The sequence below is a fragment of the Tachyglossus aculeatus genome, chromosome 7, assembly GCF_015852505.1.
Source record: "Tachyglossus aculeatus isolate mTacAcu1 chromosome 7, mTacAcu1.pri, whole genome shotgun sequence".
In the NCBI taxonomy this organism is placed as follows: domain Eukaryota; kingdom Metazoa; phylum Chordata; class Mammalia; order Monotremata; family Tachyglossidae; genus Tachyglossus; species Tachyglossus aculeatus.
The window spans coordinates 24,456,777-24,476,455 of record NC_052072.1 but is presented as its reverse complement, the minus strand read 5'-3'; the positions used below and the strand labels follow the sequence as shown (position 1 = coordinate 24,476,455).

Genomic DNA, 19,679 nt, shown 5'->3' with positions numbered 1-19,679 from the left:
TATTTATATGCATTGATGTCTGTTTCCCCACCTCCAGGCCATAAGCTTGTTGTGGGCAAGGAATGTCACTGTTTATTGTATTGTACTCTCCCAGCGCTTAGTACACTGCTCTGTGCATAGTAAGCGCTTAAATACGATTGAATGAATGAATGCTGCCATGATTGATTTTTTTTCACTCCCTTCTGAAACAGTGAAATGATAATTAGCCCAACATTGCTCATTGCCCTGGCCAGGTGTGGAGGCCAGGTGTGGTGCCTGGTGGGACAGCTTCCAAATTTAAGGCACACCCAGGCAGATCCAAGACTTGAGTCAAACAAAAAGGGAAATGGAAAGTTTGGGTTCCTTTCCTCTTGCTGCTTCTGTCTTCCTACTACAGAATCATTTCCTCTGTAGCAGACAGGAGGGAGGTGGGCAGATCAAGCTGCTTGGCTGGGTTGTGAAATGAACGCTTGGGGTCTCAGGGTGCCTCCCTAATCTTGGCTCTGCCTCTGTGTGACCTTGGGCTAGTCACTTAACATGTCAAGGCTTCAGGTACCTCACCTGTAAAATGGGGATTTAGACTATAAGCCCTATGTGAGACAGGGACTTTGTCCAGCCTGATTATCTTATGTCTACTTCAGTGCCTAGTCGAGGGCTGGAACATAGCATACACTTAACAAATATCACAATTATCATGATTATTATTATTATTCCTTGTTGAGGAAGCGGGCCTGAGCTTCCAGCCAAAATAGCTCCCAGTTGTGTCTGAGAATTGAATTATTGGTTTGGTGTAAATATACCACTGTTCTCCTGCTCCTTCACCTCAGCTCACCCACAAAACAGCCTTATAAATAGTTTTCAAGTCATCTGGATGCGAAAATTGGATTAGACATGCAAAATGTGCTTTTGCTCTGCCCATACTTTTCAGTGTTTCCCTCTCTAATTCTTTTTGTTTTATAATTGATCCCTCTGTCACTCACCCCCAAAATACAAGTCTGTTTCATTCCACCACAAGCCTTAGTTGGGAGGGGGAATGAGGTAGGGAGTAAAGTTAATGTAGATTTTCTAGGGCCTGAACCTCCAGAGCTGTTTGATTTTTGCTATATCCTGTGATTGATCAATCATATTAATTGAGCACGATGGAGAGGAATTCTGAAAAACCTCCATGTAGAACCCTTGTGTAAATGTTGGACAGCTAAGTGCTGTACCGAGGGCCCCGGGGAGTTGATGAGCATGTTTGGGTGGGTTGCTTTTGTTTTTATCTTATTGCCATTGGTTGGCAGGACAGGTCAGGGAACAATGTTACTACCCTCAACCCCGATACTCCTTCAGGGTGTCAGGGATTGGGTGATGGTCTGGCTTGGCCATGAGCCAAAGAAGCACTTTGCAGCTAAGGTCAAAGCCCAAAGCACTGGGGCTCTCAGAAGGACTCACCCAATCTCTGAAATCTAACTTTGATCATTGTTCATTAAATGTTCGAAGAGATGTGTACACAGAGACCCTTGTAACCTTTAGTCTCTGAGGAGAGAGACCAGACATACCATAGGGAACTCATCACATATGTCTTGATTCATCATCATCATCAATCATATTTATTGAGCGCTTACTGTGTGCCGAGCACTGTACTAAGCGCTTGGGAAGTGCAGGTTGGTTCATGTGAGTCTTGCTTTCATGTGAGTCTTGCTTGGGGGTGGGGAACTGTTGTTCTTCCTTTCTCCCTCTCTCTCTTTCCTCTCTTTCCTCTCTCTCTCTCTTTTCCCCCCGCCCCCCCCTTCCCCTTCTTTCTTCTCAAAGCAGAGTTGAATTTAGTATATCTCCTTTGACAAGCATACTTCCTCAGAACTCATGATTCAAAGAGGACCAGGAAGTTGGACACTAGAGCACCGCTCTTTCATATTAATGGGGCTTCCGGAATGTCTTGTTGTCATTAAGGAGTAGCCGATTCTCTTGAAACCAACATGGTCCGAATCCAAGTGACTTTGAAGTGGGCTTTCAGTTTTGGCCATGACCCAAAAGCTTTTCTGCGCTGCTCAGTACTTAGATATTGCCCTAAGATGGCCTTGGAACTCTGTTAATTTGATAATTGATCAATCAGTGATATTTACTGAGTGCTTATTGTGTGCAGAACACTATACTAAGCACTTGGGGTAGTACAGCACAACAGATTGGTAGACACATTTCCTGCCCATAGAGAGCTCACAGTCTGAAGAGAGAGACCAACATTAATATAAATAAATAACAGCAGGGAACAAGCAGGGAACGTATCTAACAATTCTGTTTACTGTAGTCTGCCAAGCACTTAGTACAGTGCTCCGCATATAGTAAGCATTCAATGCAATTGTAAGCTCATTATGAGAGGGGAACATGTCTGCTTGTTCTGCTGAATTGTAATAATAATAACTGTGGTACTTGTTAAGCGGCAAGCACTGTTCTAAGTGCTGGGGTAGATACAAGGTAGTCAAGTTGGACACAGTTCCTGTCCTACATAGGGCTCAGATTCTTAATCCCCATCATCAATCGTATTTATTGAGCGCTTACTGTGTGCAGAGCACTGTACTAAGCACTTATATTACAGATGAGGTAACTGAGGCCCATAGTAAGCACTCAATAAATACCATTGATTGATATGGGGCTGAGGATGTAACTGGGGAACAGGTTCAGACAAAGGAATGACAGTTTTTTGTTCTAAATTGACAAGTTGTGAGCAGCAGCACCAAGTCATGTAGCTATAATTCTGTTGATTATGACGGTTTCGACACCTGTCTACATGTTTTGTTTGTCGTCTGTCTCCCCCTTCTAGACTGTGATCCCATTGTTGGGTAGGGACCGTCTCTATATGTTGCCGACTTGTACTTACCAAGCACTTAGCACAGTGCTCTGCACACACTAAACGCTCAATAAATACGATTGAGTGAATAAATGAAAGTCCTTTTCCACCTGGAAATTTTAACCTGTAGGGATTTCCATCACTTCAACATAAACATTCAGGAGGTAAATGAGTATATTTTGGACCTCCCCATCCCCCCAGCCCTCCAACCTCCACCCCCAGGCAGGACTATTGACTTTTAAGGCTCAGGAAATCTCTTTCTTTTTGTGGGGAAAGCCTGTTTCTCTGGGATTGCTGCAACTGGGCAATCTAAGTTGCTTGAAGGATGTAAAAGGAGAAGCAGAGTTGCCAGGTTTTTGCCTCCTTGGGGAATCTAAAAGGCTCTGGATCATAAACCAACTCAGGGAGAGCCAGTACTGGGTAGGGAGGAGAGGTCAGTTGGGGAAAACTCTGTTTTGCTGCAGAGATTGGGGTGGGGAGAGGGACGAATGCACCATCGTGCACTGCAGTCTTTCTCTGAGCTGCCAAACAGTCTGCATTTGGCAAGAACTGCTTCTGGGGGGCCAGATCTGCCAGTCACACTTCTGTTTGATTGGCTTCTGTGACAGGGAAGGATTTACAGTTCTCTACAAATCTGGGAGGCCAAATCAGACAGCCTCTACTCCATTCTAATTCTCCTAGACCTCTCAGCTGCCTTTCACACTGTGGACCTCCCCCCCCCCACCCCGCCTTCTCCTGGAAACATTATTTATCCTTGGCTTCACTGACACTGTCCTCTCCCTGTTCTCTTCCTATTCCTTGGGCTGCTTCAACTCAATCTCTTTTTCAGGTTCCTCCTGTGCATCCTACCCTCTGACAGTGGGGGTCTTTCAGGACTCAGTTCTGGGTCCTCATCTATTCTCCATCTACATCTGTAAAATGGGGATTAAGACTGTGAGCCCCCCGTGGGACAACTTGATCACCTTGTAACCTCCCCAGCGCTTAGAACAGTGCTTTGCACATAGTAAGCGCTTAATAAATGCCAACATTATTATTATTATTATTATTATTATTATTCCCTTGGAGAACTCATTTGCTCCCAAGGCTACAAGTACCACCTCAAAGCGGATGATTCCCAATCGACAACTCTCCTTCTCAGCAGTCTTGCATTTCCTCCTGCCTCAACCTGATTTGCTTGTATCCACCCCAGCACTTAGTACAGTGCCTGGCACATATTAAGTGCTTAAAACCATAATTTTTACTATTCTTCTTCTTCTTTTTTCCTGGAGGCAGGATGAAATGAGACTGCCCAGAACTTATGTACATATCCATTATCTATATTAATGTCTGTCTCTCCCTCTAGACTTTAAGCTCATTGGGAGCAGCGAATATGTCTCTTATATCGTTGTGTTGCACTCTCCCAAGGGCTTAGTACACTGCCCTGTACACAGTAAGCCCTCAGTAAATACAATCAGTTGATTGATTCGTCTCCCAGAGCACAAGCCAAAAGGAGTAAGGTCGTGGAGTGGCCGGCTGTTAATTTTGCTTCTGTAGTTAACGCTCCTCCTCTGTTTCCATGGCAGAGATCCGCGCCCAGCTCACCGAACAGATGAAATGCCTGGACCAACAGTGCGAACTGCGGGTGCAGCTGCTACAAGACCTCCAGGACTTCTTCCGCAAGAAGGCTGAGATCGAGATGGACTACTCCCGGAACCTGGAGAAGTTGGCTGAGCGCTTCCTGGCTAAGACCCGCAGCACCAAGGACCAACAGTTCAAGTACAGTATCTGGGGTCTGCTCCTTTGGGAACCACGGACGTGGGGAGGGGCAGAGGATTTAGCCAGTTGAGGAACCAGGGTACTCTCCCAAGCTCTTAGTACAGTGCTCTGCACACAGTAAGAGGTCAGCGTGGCTCAGTGGAAAGAGCCTGGGCTTGGGAGTCAGAGGTCATGGATTTTAATCCCGGCTCCACCACTTAACAGCTGTGTGACTTGGGGCAAGTCACTTCACTTCTCTGGGCCTCAGTTCCCTTGTCTGTCAAATGGGGATGAAGACCGTGAGCCCCACGTGGGACAACCTGATTACCTTGTATCCCCCCCAGCGCTTAAAACAGTGCTTCACACATAGCACTTAACAAATGCCATCATTATTAATAAATACAATTGATTGACTAAAAGCTGAAATCCAGGCCTTTGTTCCCTTAGGGGGAAAAGCCCTAATAACTGAGAAGCAATGTGGCCTAGTGGCTAGAGCATAGGTCTCGGAGTCAGAAGGACCTGGGTTCTAACCTGACTTGTCTGAAGTTCAACCTTGGACAAGTCACTTAACTTCTTTGTGCCTCAGTTAGCTCATCCATAGAATAAGGTTTAAGATGTGAGCCCCATATGGGACATGGACTTTGTCCAACCTGATTAGCTTGTATCTACCCCAGTGCTTAGTACAGTGCCTGGCACATAGTAAGCGCGTAACAAATACCATTAAAAAGCAAAACCAAAAAGCTTTCCCCCTTTTCTAGCTTGGGCTTTTATCCAGGCATTCACACGGCATGCGTCGTATGGAGTCATGAGTTCTAAAAAGAAATATGAATGTTGCTGCTTCTAACAGTTTGTGTCAGCGTTTCTGGTGTGGCCAAAGCCTGTACCCCTGGCTGTTGCTTGTAGTTTCGGGGTGTTTTGGAAGAACTGAACTGGCTCAAGGGAAGCATCTTTAATTTGATGCCCAAGGTTCAGCCTCTTAGAATGACTGAAACAGAACCTCCCCAACATTGTCACGTCAGACCAGAATCTGACTTGTGGAATAACAGAAATGTATTGCTAGATGGTCACCCCCCCAGCCCCTTTGCCTTCAGACGAGATAGTTGGCTGATTGCTTTTTCATTAAAGATCGCCAGGGATGGCTTTCTGTTCCTCTGACTAATCACCCTGACCGTCAGAAAATTCAGTCTCTTTTGGTGTGTCTCCTCCCGTTTGTCCACCATTCTCAGTGGACATCTGTTAGGTTCTCATTGAGCCAATTAGGAGAAGGAGGAGAACTAGCTAGAGAAGCAGCCTGGGAGTCATAAAGATCTGGGTTCTAATTCTGCCTCTGCCACTTGTCTGCTGTGTGACCTTGGGCAAGTCAGCAGCATGTCCTAGTGGATAGAGCACGGGCCTGGTACTCAGAAGGACTTGGATTCTAATTCCGGTTCTGCCGCTTGTCTACCGTGTGACCTTGGGCAAGTCGCTTCACTTCTCAGTGCCAAGGTTACCTCATCTGTCAAATGGGGATTGAGACTATGAACCCCATTTGGGACTGGGACCATGTCGAACCTGAATTGCTTGTATCCATCCCAGGGCTTAGAGCAGGATAGCTCAGGGTAGCTCTCCCTACTCGGTGCTTCCCCCTGTCACCCCCTTTCCTCCCAGATCTCTATGTGAAGCTGCTACCCCAGCAGTGCCATGCATTTGTCTTGTTGCACTGGTGCGAGGGCAACATTAAGTGGCAGCTCTGGCAGAAGCAGCTTGGGGGGATGGCACCCGTTCAACCTGGGATGGAACAGCCTGTCCGGGTGAGTCAGCCCCACCCTCATCAGAGCTGCCTTTTCACCCCGCCTGGGCTTCGAGCATACATATCATGTTCAGCGTGGAAGTTTTATTAGCTACTCTGGGGGACAGTGACTACTGAACGACATTTTTCCTCTTTTCCTGAAAACTACTCTCCTGGAAACCATTATCTAGGTCCCCTTTGGCCTTCCTTCCTTCGTCCGTTTCATCCCATTCACCTTTTGTCCTCTTCCATACTGCTGCTTGTTGCAAACACTCTCATTAAAGTTTTCTCGGCTCTCATAGAGCCTCACCCTTCTCTAATCCCCGCTGTCTGTGCGTGTGAATTTGCAAGGGGTGCTGCCGATGGATTGGATAGTAATTGTATTGGATTCACACTTCCCTCACCAGCCTATGCTAAGAGAAGGCAGCCTCCTGACCCTCCTTCAGCTGCCAGCGGGACCATTTTGGGACACGCATATTAATGGACATCACGGCTGGGCAGGTGTCCATTCCCCCTGCTTCAGAAAAAGAACATTCAAGGGAGCAGAGGAAGGGAATTAGGTGACAGAATTCACCCTCAGTGGAAATGCTCTTGTATATTATTTTGGCTCTCTGAGGAGCCTCATGGTTGTTTTCTTCTTTGCCTGATTACGTGTCTCTTTAATGCGCTAATATGGGCCAGTAGGATTGTAATCAACACTGCCCTTTATTTGGTTCTGTGAAGACTTTGATTGTAAATGACCTTTTCATTCGTAGCTCATTGAACATTTTCCTATCTTTAACAGGTCATCTCCTTCCCCTTTATTTTTAGAAAGAACGTTCACATCTTTGTTTTTACCCATTCCCTCTCTGGCTAGGTTCATGCACTGTTTTCCGGTCACTTAGCTGTACCTTTTCCACTCCAGAAAAAGCTTCCCTCCATTAGGGAAGTTGTTTTGGAATCATCTGTGAAGAGCAGAGGGACTTGGAAGGATGAGTAGAATAATACTATGGTTCACATAGTATTAAAAGATGAGCAAATTAAGATGAGGCACTAGAAGAATTCAGCTGCCTAGTCATGAATGGGGTTGCTGTTTGGAATGACAGCAGTTTAGTGATCTCAGCACCTCTGCATGCCCCTTAACCTACTATAGTAGTATTTCAGTGGGAGGAGAGGGATTTTCTCTTCTTAATTAGAGAGAATCTTGAAGAGTTTGTGCCTCTGATCCAGCACAAGATCTCTGAGTGTGCGGATTCTCTCCGGTCACTCCACCTATCCCTGATGTTCTTTCCTCATTTGGAGTTGAATTTGGAAGCTGTTGGCCACCAGCCTTGGAGGACAGCTTAGGATAGGAAAGTAGAGAACTGACCAGTTCCGGGACTCGGTGCATGGGAGCTGGGATGTAAAGAGGGAGAGGTGATGAGCAAATGCCAAAGACACGCGGAGTTCCCAGGATAGAAGTGGGAGGTTGTTGGAGTCAGCAGAGAGAATCTTCTCAGGTCATTCCTCTAAAATGCTTTTTGGAGTAGTTTCCTCTGTGATGTTTCTTCCCACTCTTTGGACTGATTTGTCTAAAGGCCAAAGCTGAAGGAACACATCCGACATCTCACACTTAGTGAATCACTGGTTTATCAGAGAGAGGCGATCTGGATCTGCAGATGAGGGTGAGGGTCATGAGATTGTTCCTCATCCTGGATGCGGGGAATGGATGTGAAGTGGGAGGTCCCATCCATAGGGAGACAGTAAGAGAGCTGGAGGAACCGAGCCAGAGTAGATGGTTTGGGGGGCTTGTTTAGTACTCCTTTGGTCAGTTTCTAGTCCCCCCCCCCGCCCCGCCCCCCAGGCATGTCAGTGCTCTTCTCTCCTGAATCATGAGGTTCCCTGAGCGGAAGTGCCGATGCCCCCAGTTTTCTCCAGAAACTCCTCTGAACCTGGTGGCACACTCATCAGTCAATCACTTACTAGCTGGCATGAAACCACTTCATGAAACAGTGGAAGCAGCATGGCCTAGTGGATAGGCAATGGGCCTGGCAGTTAGAGGACCTGGATTCCAATCCCTGCTCCGCCAAGTGTCTGCTCTGTGACCTTGAACATTTCATATATCTGGGCCTCAGTTTCCTCATCTGTAAAATAGGGATTAAATCCTCCTTTCTCTGATTTTAGATTGCGAGCCCCTTGTGGGGCAGGGGTATGTCCAACTTGATTATCCTGTCTTTACGCCAGTGGTTAATACAGTGCCTGGGGCGCAGTAAGCACTCAACAAGTACCATTATAAGAAAATTGCACATGACCATCCAAACACCTGACTCTCCCTATGATTGCATGGCTGGCCTCTTAAAACACAAACACACACACACACACACACACACACACACACACACACACACACACACACACACACACACACACACACACCACCACCACCACCACCACCACCACCACCACCACCACCACCACCCCCCCCCCACCCCCCCCCCCCCCCCCCACCCCCCCGGCATTCCTGATTTTTGGGTGACTCTTCCTCTGTGGTCCATATAGTTCTGCTGTCCATTCATAGGGCACTTTGGATTTTTGAAGCTCATAACAGGGAAAAAAATTGTCAAACAAGCAAGCCCATTGGTGGCAGGGAATGTCTGTTTATTGTTATATTGCACTCTGCTACGTGCTTGTTGAGAACTCTGCACAAAATAAATGCTCAATACAGTTGAGTGAATAAATGGTGGATCCCATAGAAATCAGCTAATTGCACGGGTACTATAATTCCTGTGTGGGCCCCACCAAAGAAGCAGCATGGTCTAGTGGAAAGAGTACAAACCTGGGAGTCAGAGGCCCTGTGTTCTAATCCCGGATCTGCTGCTTGTCTCCTGTGTGACCTTGGGCAAGTCACTTCACTTCTCTGTGTCACAGTTACATCATCTGTAACATGGGGATTAAGTGCCTGAGCCCCGTGTGGGACATGGACTGTGTCCTCCAACCTGATTAGGTGTTCAGTGGAAGTTAAAAGGCCCTAATATGATCCTGGAGCATGAAGGAATTTGTCCCCCTTGCTCTGTAGGGAGCAGAGCCACCAGAGAGAGGGTTAGAGTGGACTGAATTCCTGAGATGTGTCAGGAGCTCAGGAGTGCCAGCATAGTGCTTTGAATGGTTTTACCTGAATCTGTTAGCTCTGGCTTTAGTCACACCAAAGACTCTTAGTTGGAATTTAATCAATCAGTCAATCAATCGTATTGAGTGCTTACTGTGTGCAGAGCACTGTACTAAGCGCTTGGGAAGTACAAGTTACAAGTACAAGTACAATTGAATGCCCTTGCATTCTCCTTTTTGGGGTAACAATGAAAGGAAATTGGTATTCAGGCTAAACTATTATTAGGTAGTGCAAAGTAGTTGGCGTTAAATCATCATGGGTCTGACCATAGTATTAATCAATCAATGGTATTTATTGAGTGCTTACTATGTTCAGAGCACTGTACCAAGCACTTGGGATAGTACAATCCCACAGAATTAGCAAACTTGTTCCCTGCCCATAACAAGCTCACATTCTAGAAGTAATCATTCATTCGTTCCGTCATATTTATCGAGCGTTTACTGTGTGCAAAGCACTATACTAAGCTTTTGGGAGAGTACGAGATGACACATTCCCTGCCCACAGTGAGCTTACAGTCTAGAGGGGGAAGATGACAATATAAATAAATAAATTACAAATATGTACATAAGTGCTGTGGGGCTGGGAAGAGGATGAATAAAGGGAGCAAGTCAGGACGACTAGGGGGTGGGAGAAGAAGAACGGGGGAAACATCTCTGGTTCCAGAGCAACAACTTGTCTTATAACAATCTTTACCCTCGAGGAGTTGGCTGTATTCCTGAGGATGGAGGCAGACCTAGAGCATAGCATCAATACGTGTACAATTGGTACAAATTCAAAAATAGATCTGTGTACTTAAGTGGGCGCAAATACTTGAATTGAGTAACATGTGTTAGTTGAATGAGAATCAAGCGCTATTTAATCAGGGAAAGATGAGGACAGAGGAAAAGATGTTCTTCGTTAAAAATTGTAGGACAGGAAAATTTTGACTTGGGTTTGGGGGGGATCTCCATGTTCTTCGTCTGATCCTTCAGTTTTGCACCAAAAATCTTGTACTAATGGAGTTTTTGCAAAGGCAGAAGTGAGGACAACTGTCTAGCTTTGCTCCAGGTCCTTCTGTTGGTATCCAGCGTTCTGGGATAGGAGCCACAGTCTTAGGAACATGTGTGAAGTGAAAGCAATAATAATAATTATGGTATTTGTCAAGCGCTTACTATGTGCCAAGCCCTGTTCTAAGCACTAGGGCAGATACAAGTTAATTAGGTTGGACACAGTACCTAATGGGGCCCACACTTTCATTCCTCATTTTATCAGTGAGGTAACTGAGGCCTAGAGAAGTGAAGTGACTTGTCCAAGGTCACACAGCCAACATGTAGCAGAGCTGGGATTAGTAATAATAATAATAATAAGAAGAAGAAGAATGATGTTGGTATTTAAGTGCTTACTACTACTACTACTACTACTACTAATAATAATAATAATAATGACGGCATTTATTAAGCACTTACTATGTGCCAAGCACTGTTCTAAGCTCTGGGGTAGATACAAGGTCATCAGGTTGTCCCAAGTAGGGCTCACAGTCTTCATCCCCCTTTTACAGATGAGTTAACTGAGGCACAGGGAAGTGAAGTGACTTGCCTAAGGTCACCCAGCTGACAAACAGATTCGAACCCAGGTCCTTCTGGCTCCCAGGCCCGTGCTCTATCCACTAAGCCACCCTGCTTCCCTACACACATTCCGAGCCTGGGAGCCCATGTGGAACAGGGACTTTGTCCAAACTGATGGTCTTGTGGCCAGCATTTGGCAGATAGGAAGTGCTTAACAAATACCATTGTTAGTGTCTTAAACTGCCCAGGCACAGTCAACCTTTTGTTTGAAAGTCAAGCAAACATCAGTGTTGTTTCACTTGAGTATGTGCTCTCACTAGAGCGAACTCTTTGTCAGGATTATAGAATGGTTTATACCCTCCAGGATTATTTTCAAAAGCAGGATGCTGAGCTGAGTTTGCAGACTTCTGCCTAAGCAGGACAGCCAGGGCATCCTAGGATGGAATTCAAATATCTCTCTCTCTCTCTCTCTCTCTCTGAGGTTGCAGAACAAGTCTCTCAGAGAGAGAGAGAGAGGTTGCAGAACAAGTCTGGCAGCTCACAGCCTGAGCCCTTGTAAACAACAGATGTTCATAACTTAGGTCTTGGGAGAAGGGAGGAAGCTGAATATATCTGTTGATGCCTGAAATTCTCTGAATGTTCAGGCAGCGTCTCAAAGATTTTTGGAAAGAGGGAAGCTGTCGTTGATTTGAGTCTGCATTATTCAGGTGGAAATGAAGCCGCAGGACTCAGTTCTGTAGAAGACAAAACCCTGGGCGTTAACTATATCCTGCACTGAAATAAAAGTGATTAACGAAAGACCCAAGAGATGATGTTCTGCCCTCTCAGGCGATACTAGATCCGTTGATATTTTTACCCATTCAGGGTTTTTTTTTTTGTAAAAACCACTTCCCCTCCTATAGTTGCCATCAGTGGTGGTTATAGATATGGGATGCCCTTTTTTCCTCACAAAGTCTCTCTCTCTCTCTCTCTCTTGCTCTCTTTCTCTCACTTATGCACACACACACACACCACCTTAAATCTCTTCTCTCAGCACCTCCCCACGTAATTCTCCTTTTTTTAAATATCCAGGTTAATAGGCTATAGTTGCCTTATACTTGGTTCTGACTGTTCCAGGGCTTTCTTAATATCTGCTTGGCTTCAGACCAAAACGTAGCAGTAGACAGAATCTTTGTACATGAAAGATACAGAAGTGCCGCAAATCATCATCATCATCAATCGTACTTATTGAGCGCTTACTGTGTGCAGAGCACTGTACTAAGCGCTTGGGAAGTACAGGTTGGCAACATATAGAGACAGTCCCTACCCAACAGTGGGCTCACAGTCTAAGACCTCTGTAGACCTTACAGGAGCATTTGACACCATGAGCAGAGTGGCTCCTAAGCAATTTTTGCTGCTCTGATTAGGTTTTTTTATGGCATTTGTTAAAAGCTTATTGTATGCCAGGCACTGTACTAAGCACTGGGGTAGTTACCAGATAATCGGGTTGGACAGAGTCCCTGTCCCACATAGAACTCGGTCTTGATCCTAACCTTACAGATAATGAAACAGGCACAGAGAAGACAAATGGCTTGCCCAGGGTCACACAGCAGACAAGTGGCAGAGCTGGGATTGGAAACCAAGTTCTCTGAGTCCCAGGTCCACGCCCTTTCCTTGCTTCTCCCCAGGAACTCAAGTTCCCTGATAATATGGCTGAAAAAGGTAGAGAGGAAGCTGCCCTGTTTGCCCCTTTTCCCTTTTCAGTTGGAGTAAAGCAGGGATATTTATCAGGATGTGATCCTTGTTGCCATGCAAGGAGGTGACAGGGATCTTGAATGATTCCCCCAACCAGCGTCTGTCTCCCACACTCAGCTTCCGTGGGCAGTTGTCATAGATGAGGTTTCAGGAGGCCCTGGGAGAGGCAAGTGTAAACGTTTTAGTTTAACTGCATCGTTGTCGGCAGGGAATGGGTTTGTTGTTGTACAGTACTCTCCCAAGTGCTTAATACAGTGCTCTGCACACAGTAAGCACTCAGTAAATGCAACTGAATGAGTGAATGAATGAACCCCCCAAATACGCAAGTCCAAACCCAGACTCACAAGGAATTGGGAATTGGCATGGTCTTGGAAAGGCATGGGCCTGGGAATCAGAGGATATGGGTTCTAATTCTAGGTCTGCCACATTTCTGCTGTGTGACCTTGAGCAAGTCACTTCACTTCTCGGTGCCTCAGTTCCCTCATCTATAAAATGGGGATTGAGAATGTGAGCCCCATGTAAGACAGGGACTGTGTCCAACCTGATTACCTTGTATCTACCCCGGTGCTTAGAACAGTGCTTGACCCCATTCATTCATTCATTCAATCATATTTATTGAGCTCTTACTGTGTGCAGAGCACTGTACTAAGCACTTGGAAAGTACAATTCAGCAACAGAGAGACAATCTCTGCCCACAATGGGCTCACAGTCTATAAGAGGGGAGATGCACATCAAAACAAGTAAACAGACATTAATTTAGAGTTATAGATATGTACATGTGTACACACAAGTGTTGTGGAACGGGGAAACGGGGGTTGAGCAAAGGGAGCAAGTTGAGGCGATGAGGAGGGGAGGGGGAGCTGAGGAAAAATGGGGGGCTTAGTCTGGGGTCCCCAGCCTTGAGTCTTACAATGAGGTTCATCAGCTGTTCACAACAGGAGCTCAGCTCCAACATCACCGTGGCCTCAGAAGAGTAAAGCAGAAATGAAAGCCACATTTCCTGCCCTCATTCATTCATTCATTCATTCATTCATTCAATCGTATTTATTGAGCGCTTACTGTGTGCAGAGCACTGTACTAAGCTCTTGGGAAGTACAAGTTGGCAAAATATGGAGATGGTCCCTACCCAACTGCGGGCCTCAAGAAATGTGCCACTCAGTGACAATCATTGTGGTATTAATGAAGTCCTTACTATTTTCAAAACACTATACTAGGCATAGTAAGGGCTTAACAAATACCACAATCAGTATTATTATTGTTATTATCATGATCATGAGTTTGCCTCTTATAAGTGCCCAGTATCCTAGGCAACCAATCAGTCAGTGGTATTTATTGAGCACTTACTGTGTGTAGAGTGCTGCACCAAGAGCTTGGGAAAGTACAATAGCATTCATAGGCATGATCCCTGCCCACAAGGAGTTTACAGTCTATCCAGGTCCCTTTGTTTGGTAGGAGGCAACCCGCTTGCTGAACAGAGAAGCAGCGTGGCTCAGTGGAAAAGAGCACGGGCTTTGGAGTCAGAGGTTGTAGGTTCAAATCCCAGCTCTGCCAATTAGCTTTGTGACTTTGGGCAAGTCACTTAACTTCTCTGGGCCTCATTTACCTCATCTGTACAATGGGGATTAAGACTGTGAGCCCCCCGTGGGACAACCTGATCACTTTGTAACCTCCCCAGCGCTTAGAACAGTGCTTTGCACATAGTAAGCGCTTAATAAATGCCATCATTATTATTATTATTATTATTATTATTATTATTATTATTATTATTATTATTATAACAGTCTCTAAGCACCACAGTGGCACCCAAGCAGAGTGGCCTAATGCACAGAGCACGAGCCTGGGAGTCAAAAGGACTGAGGTTCTCATCCCGGCTTTGCCACTTGTCGCTTGTGTGACCTTGGGCAAGTCATTTCACTTCTCTATGCCTCATCTGTAAAATGGGGATTGAGACCAAGCCCCATGTGAGAATGGAACTGTGTCCAACCTGATTAGCTTGGATCTACCCCAGCACCCCAGTGCTTGACATTCATTCATTCATATTTATTGAGCGCTTACCGTGTTTAGGGCACTGTACTAAGCACTTGGGAAGTACAAGTTGGCAACATATAGAGACGGTCCCTACACAACAGCGGGCTCACAGTCTAGAAGGGAGAGACAGTCAACAAAACAAAACATGTAGACAGGTGTCAAAATAGAACAAATAGAATTAAAGCTATATGCACATCATTAACAAAATAAATAGAATAGTAAATATGTACAAGTAAAATAAATAGAGTAATAAATCTGTACAAATATATACAAGTGCTGGGGGGAGGGGAGGGAGGTGGGATGGGGAGGAGGGGAGGAAAAAGGGGGCTCAGACTGGGAAGGCCTCCTGGAGGAGGTGAGTTCTCAGTAGGGATTTGAAGGGAGGAAGAAAGCTAGCTTGGCGGATGTGTGGAGGGAGGGCATTCCAGGCCAGGGGGAGGACGTGGGCCGGGGGTCGACAGCGGGACAGGCGAGAACAAGGTAGTGAGGAGGTTAGCGGCAGAGGAGCGGAGGGTGCGGGCTGGTCTGTAGAAGGAGAGAAGAGAGGTGAGATAGGAGGGTGCGAGGTGATGGAGAGCCTTGAAGCCGAGAGTGAGGAGTTTTTGCTCGATTTTTTAAGTTGACAGGCAGCCACTGGAGATTTTTGAGGAGGGGAGTAACATGCCCAGAGCGTTTCTGCACAAAGATGATCCGGGCAACAGAGTGAAGTATAGACTGAAGTGGGGAGAGATAGGAGGATGGGAGATCAGAAACGAGACTGATGCAGTAATCCAGTTGGGATAGGATGAGAGATTGAACCAGCAAGGTAGTGGTTTGGATGGAGAGGAAAGGGCGGATCTTGGCGATGTGGAGGTGAGACCGGCAGGTTTTGGTGATGGATTGGATGTGTGGGGTGACAGATAGTAAGCACTTGACAGATACCATTATCATTTAGTTTTTATCAATTTGTCCTAGTGCAGAGAGTCCTGTCCTTTTTGTTTCGGGGCTAGTGTCGGTGACTCCCCCCACCCCTCCCCGTTCTTCATGTGACTACAGATTGTAAACTCACTGTGGGTAGGAAATGTGTCTTTCATTTTCTTATATTTTGTACTCTCCCAAACTCTTAGTACAGTGCTCTGCAGACAGTAAGCACTCAGCAAATACATTTAACTCACTCTTGGCTGGCTAGTGTCAGGTGCAGGCCTTCAGCTGAGAACAAGGACTATCCTGACCAAAAGTGGAGCCATTTTTTTTTCCCTTAGTGGCATTTGTTAAGCACTTACTATATGCCCGGCACATAGTATTAAGCACTAGGGCAGATAAAAGTTACTCAAGTTGGACACAGTCTATGTCCCACATGGGGCTCAGTCTTAGTCCCTTTTTTACAGATGAGGTAACTGAGGCCTAGAGAAGTGCAGTGACTTGTTCAAGGTCATCCAGCAGACAAGTGGCAGAGCTGGGTTTAGGACTCGGGTCCTCTAACTACCAGGGTCATGCTCTATTCACTAAGCCATGCTGCTTCTCTAAACCATGTCCATGGATCAGGTGGTGGCTTGAATAAGACCTGTACACCAGGGTATTTTTTTGTACATATATAAAACAGCATTTGTTAAGCGCCTACTATGTGTCAAACCCTGTCCTAAGTGCTGGGATAGGTACAGGTCAATTAGGTCAGACACAGTCCCTATCCCACATGGGGCTCACAGTCTAAGTAGGAGGGAGAACAGGTATTGAATCTCCATTTTTCAATTGAGGAAACTGAGACAAAGAGAAATGTCTGAGACACTGAGACTTGTCTGAGGTCACACAACAAACAATTGGCAGAGCTGGGATTAGAACCCAGGTCTTTTGACTCCAAGGCTCGTGCTTTTTCCACTAGGCCACATTGCTTCTGGTGGTTTTTTTTTAATATAATGGTATTTATTAAGTGCTTAAAATGTGCAAAGCACTGTTCTAAGCACTGGGCACTGTTCTACGTGCTGGGTTAGAGCCATCTCTCAGGCTGCCCCTCTTGTTCCCATCTCTCTCTGTAGGGACCTAGCAGAGAGGACACATGGAGCTTTGGGCTAGTTTCTCCAGTGTTTCCTACAAGCCAAATACATCAAGCTGCAAAAAAGCTTTCCAAGGAAGACATTGGAACAAAGTCAGGCACGAACAAGCAAGCAGTGCTCATCACAACCCGCTCTGCTGGGCAGGACAGGACATCTCAGGAGAACAGATGCCAGTGAGCTCAAGTGGGGCATGTGCCAGCGGGGAGTTAGGACAAATGTTTGATAGAAACAGTGAAGCACAAAGTGTTCTGAGTTGTATAGCCGCAGACTGCTTGGGAGAGACACCTCCCCCAAATACACCAAACCATTGCTTTCCCCACCTTCAAAGCCTTGTTAAAGACACATCTCCTCCATGAGGCCTTCCCTCATTTAAGCCTTCTTTTCCCCAGCTCTCTCTCTCTTCTGCATCGCCTGTACATTTGGATCTGTGCCCTTTGGGCATTTGGTATTCGCCCCACCCTCAGTCCCACAGCATTTAATTACATATCTATAAATTATTTATATTAATGTCCGTCTTCCCCTATAGACTGTATGCCTCTTGTGGGCAGGGAAAGCATCTACCAATTCTGTATCGTATTCTGAGCACTTAGCTCAGTGCTGTGCACACAGTAAGCACTCAGTAAATACCATTGATTGAGCAGACTGGCTTGAAGTATGTGGCAATTGTCAGCAGAGCAGCTTTGCTGAGTCAGAGGCTTCGAGAAGATAGGGATACTTAGAGGTGGATTTGAAAACAGCGAAAGGCACTGCCATAGCCCCTTGCTTTGCTGGTGTTCAGTATCTGCCTGCACTGAGTGGAAAGGCATTGGTCTTTCTAGCGACACCCTCCTGAATGGAAAAATTCTTACTGTTGTGTCCTTATCAAATACAAAGGGCGTCTATATAAAGAGCTGTTTAGCAGAATGAGTCCTCTGAATAATTTATAGGGGGAAGAGAAGATCAAGAATGTTTTCTTGAAAGAAAAAAATTTCCACACCAGCAGTTGAGTATTCAGCAGCACTGCCTAGGTTATCATACTACTGTTTCCTAGCCCCCTCTAGACTGTAAGCTCGTTGTGGGCAGGGAACGGGTCTAACAACCCTGTTACATCATACTCTCCCAAGTGCTTAGAGCAATGCTCTGCCCATAGTAAGTATTCACTAAATACTGTTGATTTGATTACAGGTCTTTGGAGAGCTCTTAAATAAGAATGCCTCCTATAACCAAGTGCCTGAACTGTGGCTTCTTGCCTAACTGTAAGGAACCTCCAAAAGGAAATCGATTCTGGAATATGAGAGTCGTGTTTCAGGAGGGACCTGCTCAAGGTACCAAAACTGCTGAGCAGGAATATTCCGGCACCTTTGGAGCTAATGAGCAGCCTCTTTTTGGACCGTACCAGGTTCCTTAAAAGCAGAGGGGAAGTAAATTAAAATTCTTGGTGCCGGAGAGTAAGTTCAGACTCTGCGTACCCCCACAGGAAACCCTAGCAGATTGCTTTTCCACTTGAATGTGCAGCTCACTGAATGGCTTGGAATACCATCAGTGATTTCCCCTGACCCCGCTTTCCTCTCCCTTCCCCATTTTCCCTTCTTTCTTACTCTGTCATCCCTCGCTGACTTAGAGGGAAGCTGAGGCACCTGGGAGTAGAGCTTCTATCATGATTCTGTGGGGGTTGCCGTGATTGTTTATCAGAGGCTGATCTAATTTACTTCCCGTGGACCTCTTAGATGAATTTAGGCGCATTTCCAGAGGTTAAACCCCAGGGCGTTGCTCATTGCGATACTAATTCTTCGAACATTGGGCTCTGTTACTGAACTGTGAGCTGGCTCTGGTTTCGAAGTCCCCTGCGGTCTCCCCTCCCCTGCCTTCCTCACTCAGCCCTTTGGCCTCTTTAACAGCTCTCACATCAATTTTAGCGTGGCTATTTTCAACTCCATCTAGATTCCCCTCCCTGCATTCTTAGCCTTCTAAGCCCTATTTAACCCTCTTCTTTCTCTCACCTGGCCATTTTCATTCCCCCGCATTTCCGGAGGCATCTAAATATGGACAGGGTTACAGTCTCCAGCTGTCCGGAATCTTTCCCGCTGCTTTGAATTCAAGCAATGTGGCCTAGTGGATAGAGCCCGGGAGTCAGAAAGATCTGGGTTCTATTCCCAGCTCCACCACTTGCCTGCTGTGTGACCTTGGGCAAGTCACTTCACTTCTCTGGGCCTCGGTTACCTCATCTTTAAAATGGGGATTAAGACAGTGAGTCCTATGTAGGACTGGGACTGTGTCCAACCTGATTACCTTGTTTTCTATTACAGCACTTAGTAAAGTGTGTGTCTCATACTAAGGGCTTAACAAATACCACAATTATTCTCCTTATTATTAACAAATAAGTCAAAAGCATCCCAGTTGCTTTGCCAGTTTCCTCCTCATGAGGAAAACAGTCACTGTAAAGCATCAGGAAAACCTTTGGTGTTTTTTGGTAAGGGTTCTTTGCCTTGTTCCCCCACTGTGCTGTCTCTCTGTCAATCATATTCTGTTGATGACAGATCTGGTGGAAGTTACTCTCTTCAAAAATATACTCCTCCACCCCCTCTACCTGCACTTGCGTGCTCCACAATTGCTACATTTGGTAGGAAGGAGGCTGAGTGAGAGCAACTGGCTAAATTAGAGAAGCAGCGTGGCTTAGTGGGAAGAGCGTGGCATTGGGAATCAGGTCGTGGGTTCTAATCCCGACTGCCACTTGTCAGCTGTGTGACTTGGGGCAAGTCATTTAACTTCTCTGTGCCTCGGCTACCTCATCTGTCAAATAGGGCTTAAGACTGTGAGCCCCATGTGGGACAACCTGATTACCTTGTAACTACCCCAGCGCTTAGAACAGTGCTTGGCACAGAGTAAGCACTTAACAAATACCATCATTCAGTTCATTTCAGTTCAATCCTAC

General features: G+C 46.0%; 1 protein-coding gene across 3 annotated transcripts in view; it reads left to right on the top strand.

The window, feature by feature from the left end:
* Positions 1-19,679, top strand: part of SRGAP2 (SLIT-ROBO Rho GTPase activating protein 2) — a 303,664-nt gene that overhangs the window by 110,791 nt on the left and 173,194 nt on the right. For all 3 annotated transcript variants that reach the window (XM_038748678.1, XM_038748679.1, XM_038748680.1), the window contains exon 3: positions 4,369-4,561. In XM_038748678.1, coding sequence (XP_038604606.1) covers positions 4,369-4,561 — 193 coding nt within the window. The remainder of the gene's footprint in view (positions 1-4,368; positions 4,562-19,679) is intronic.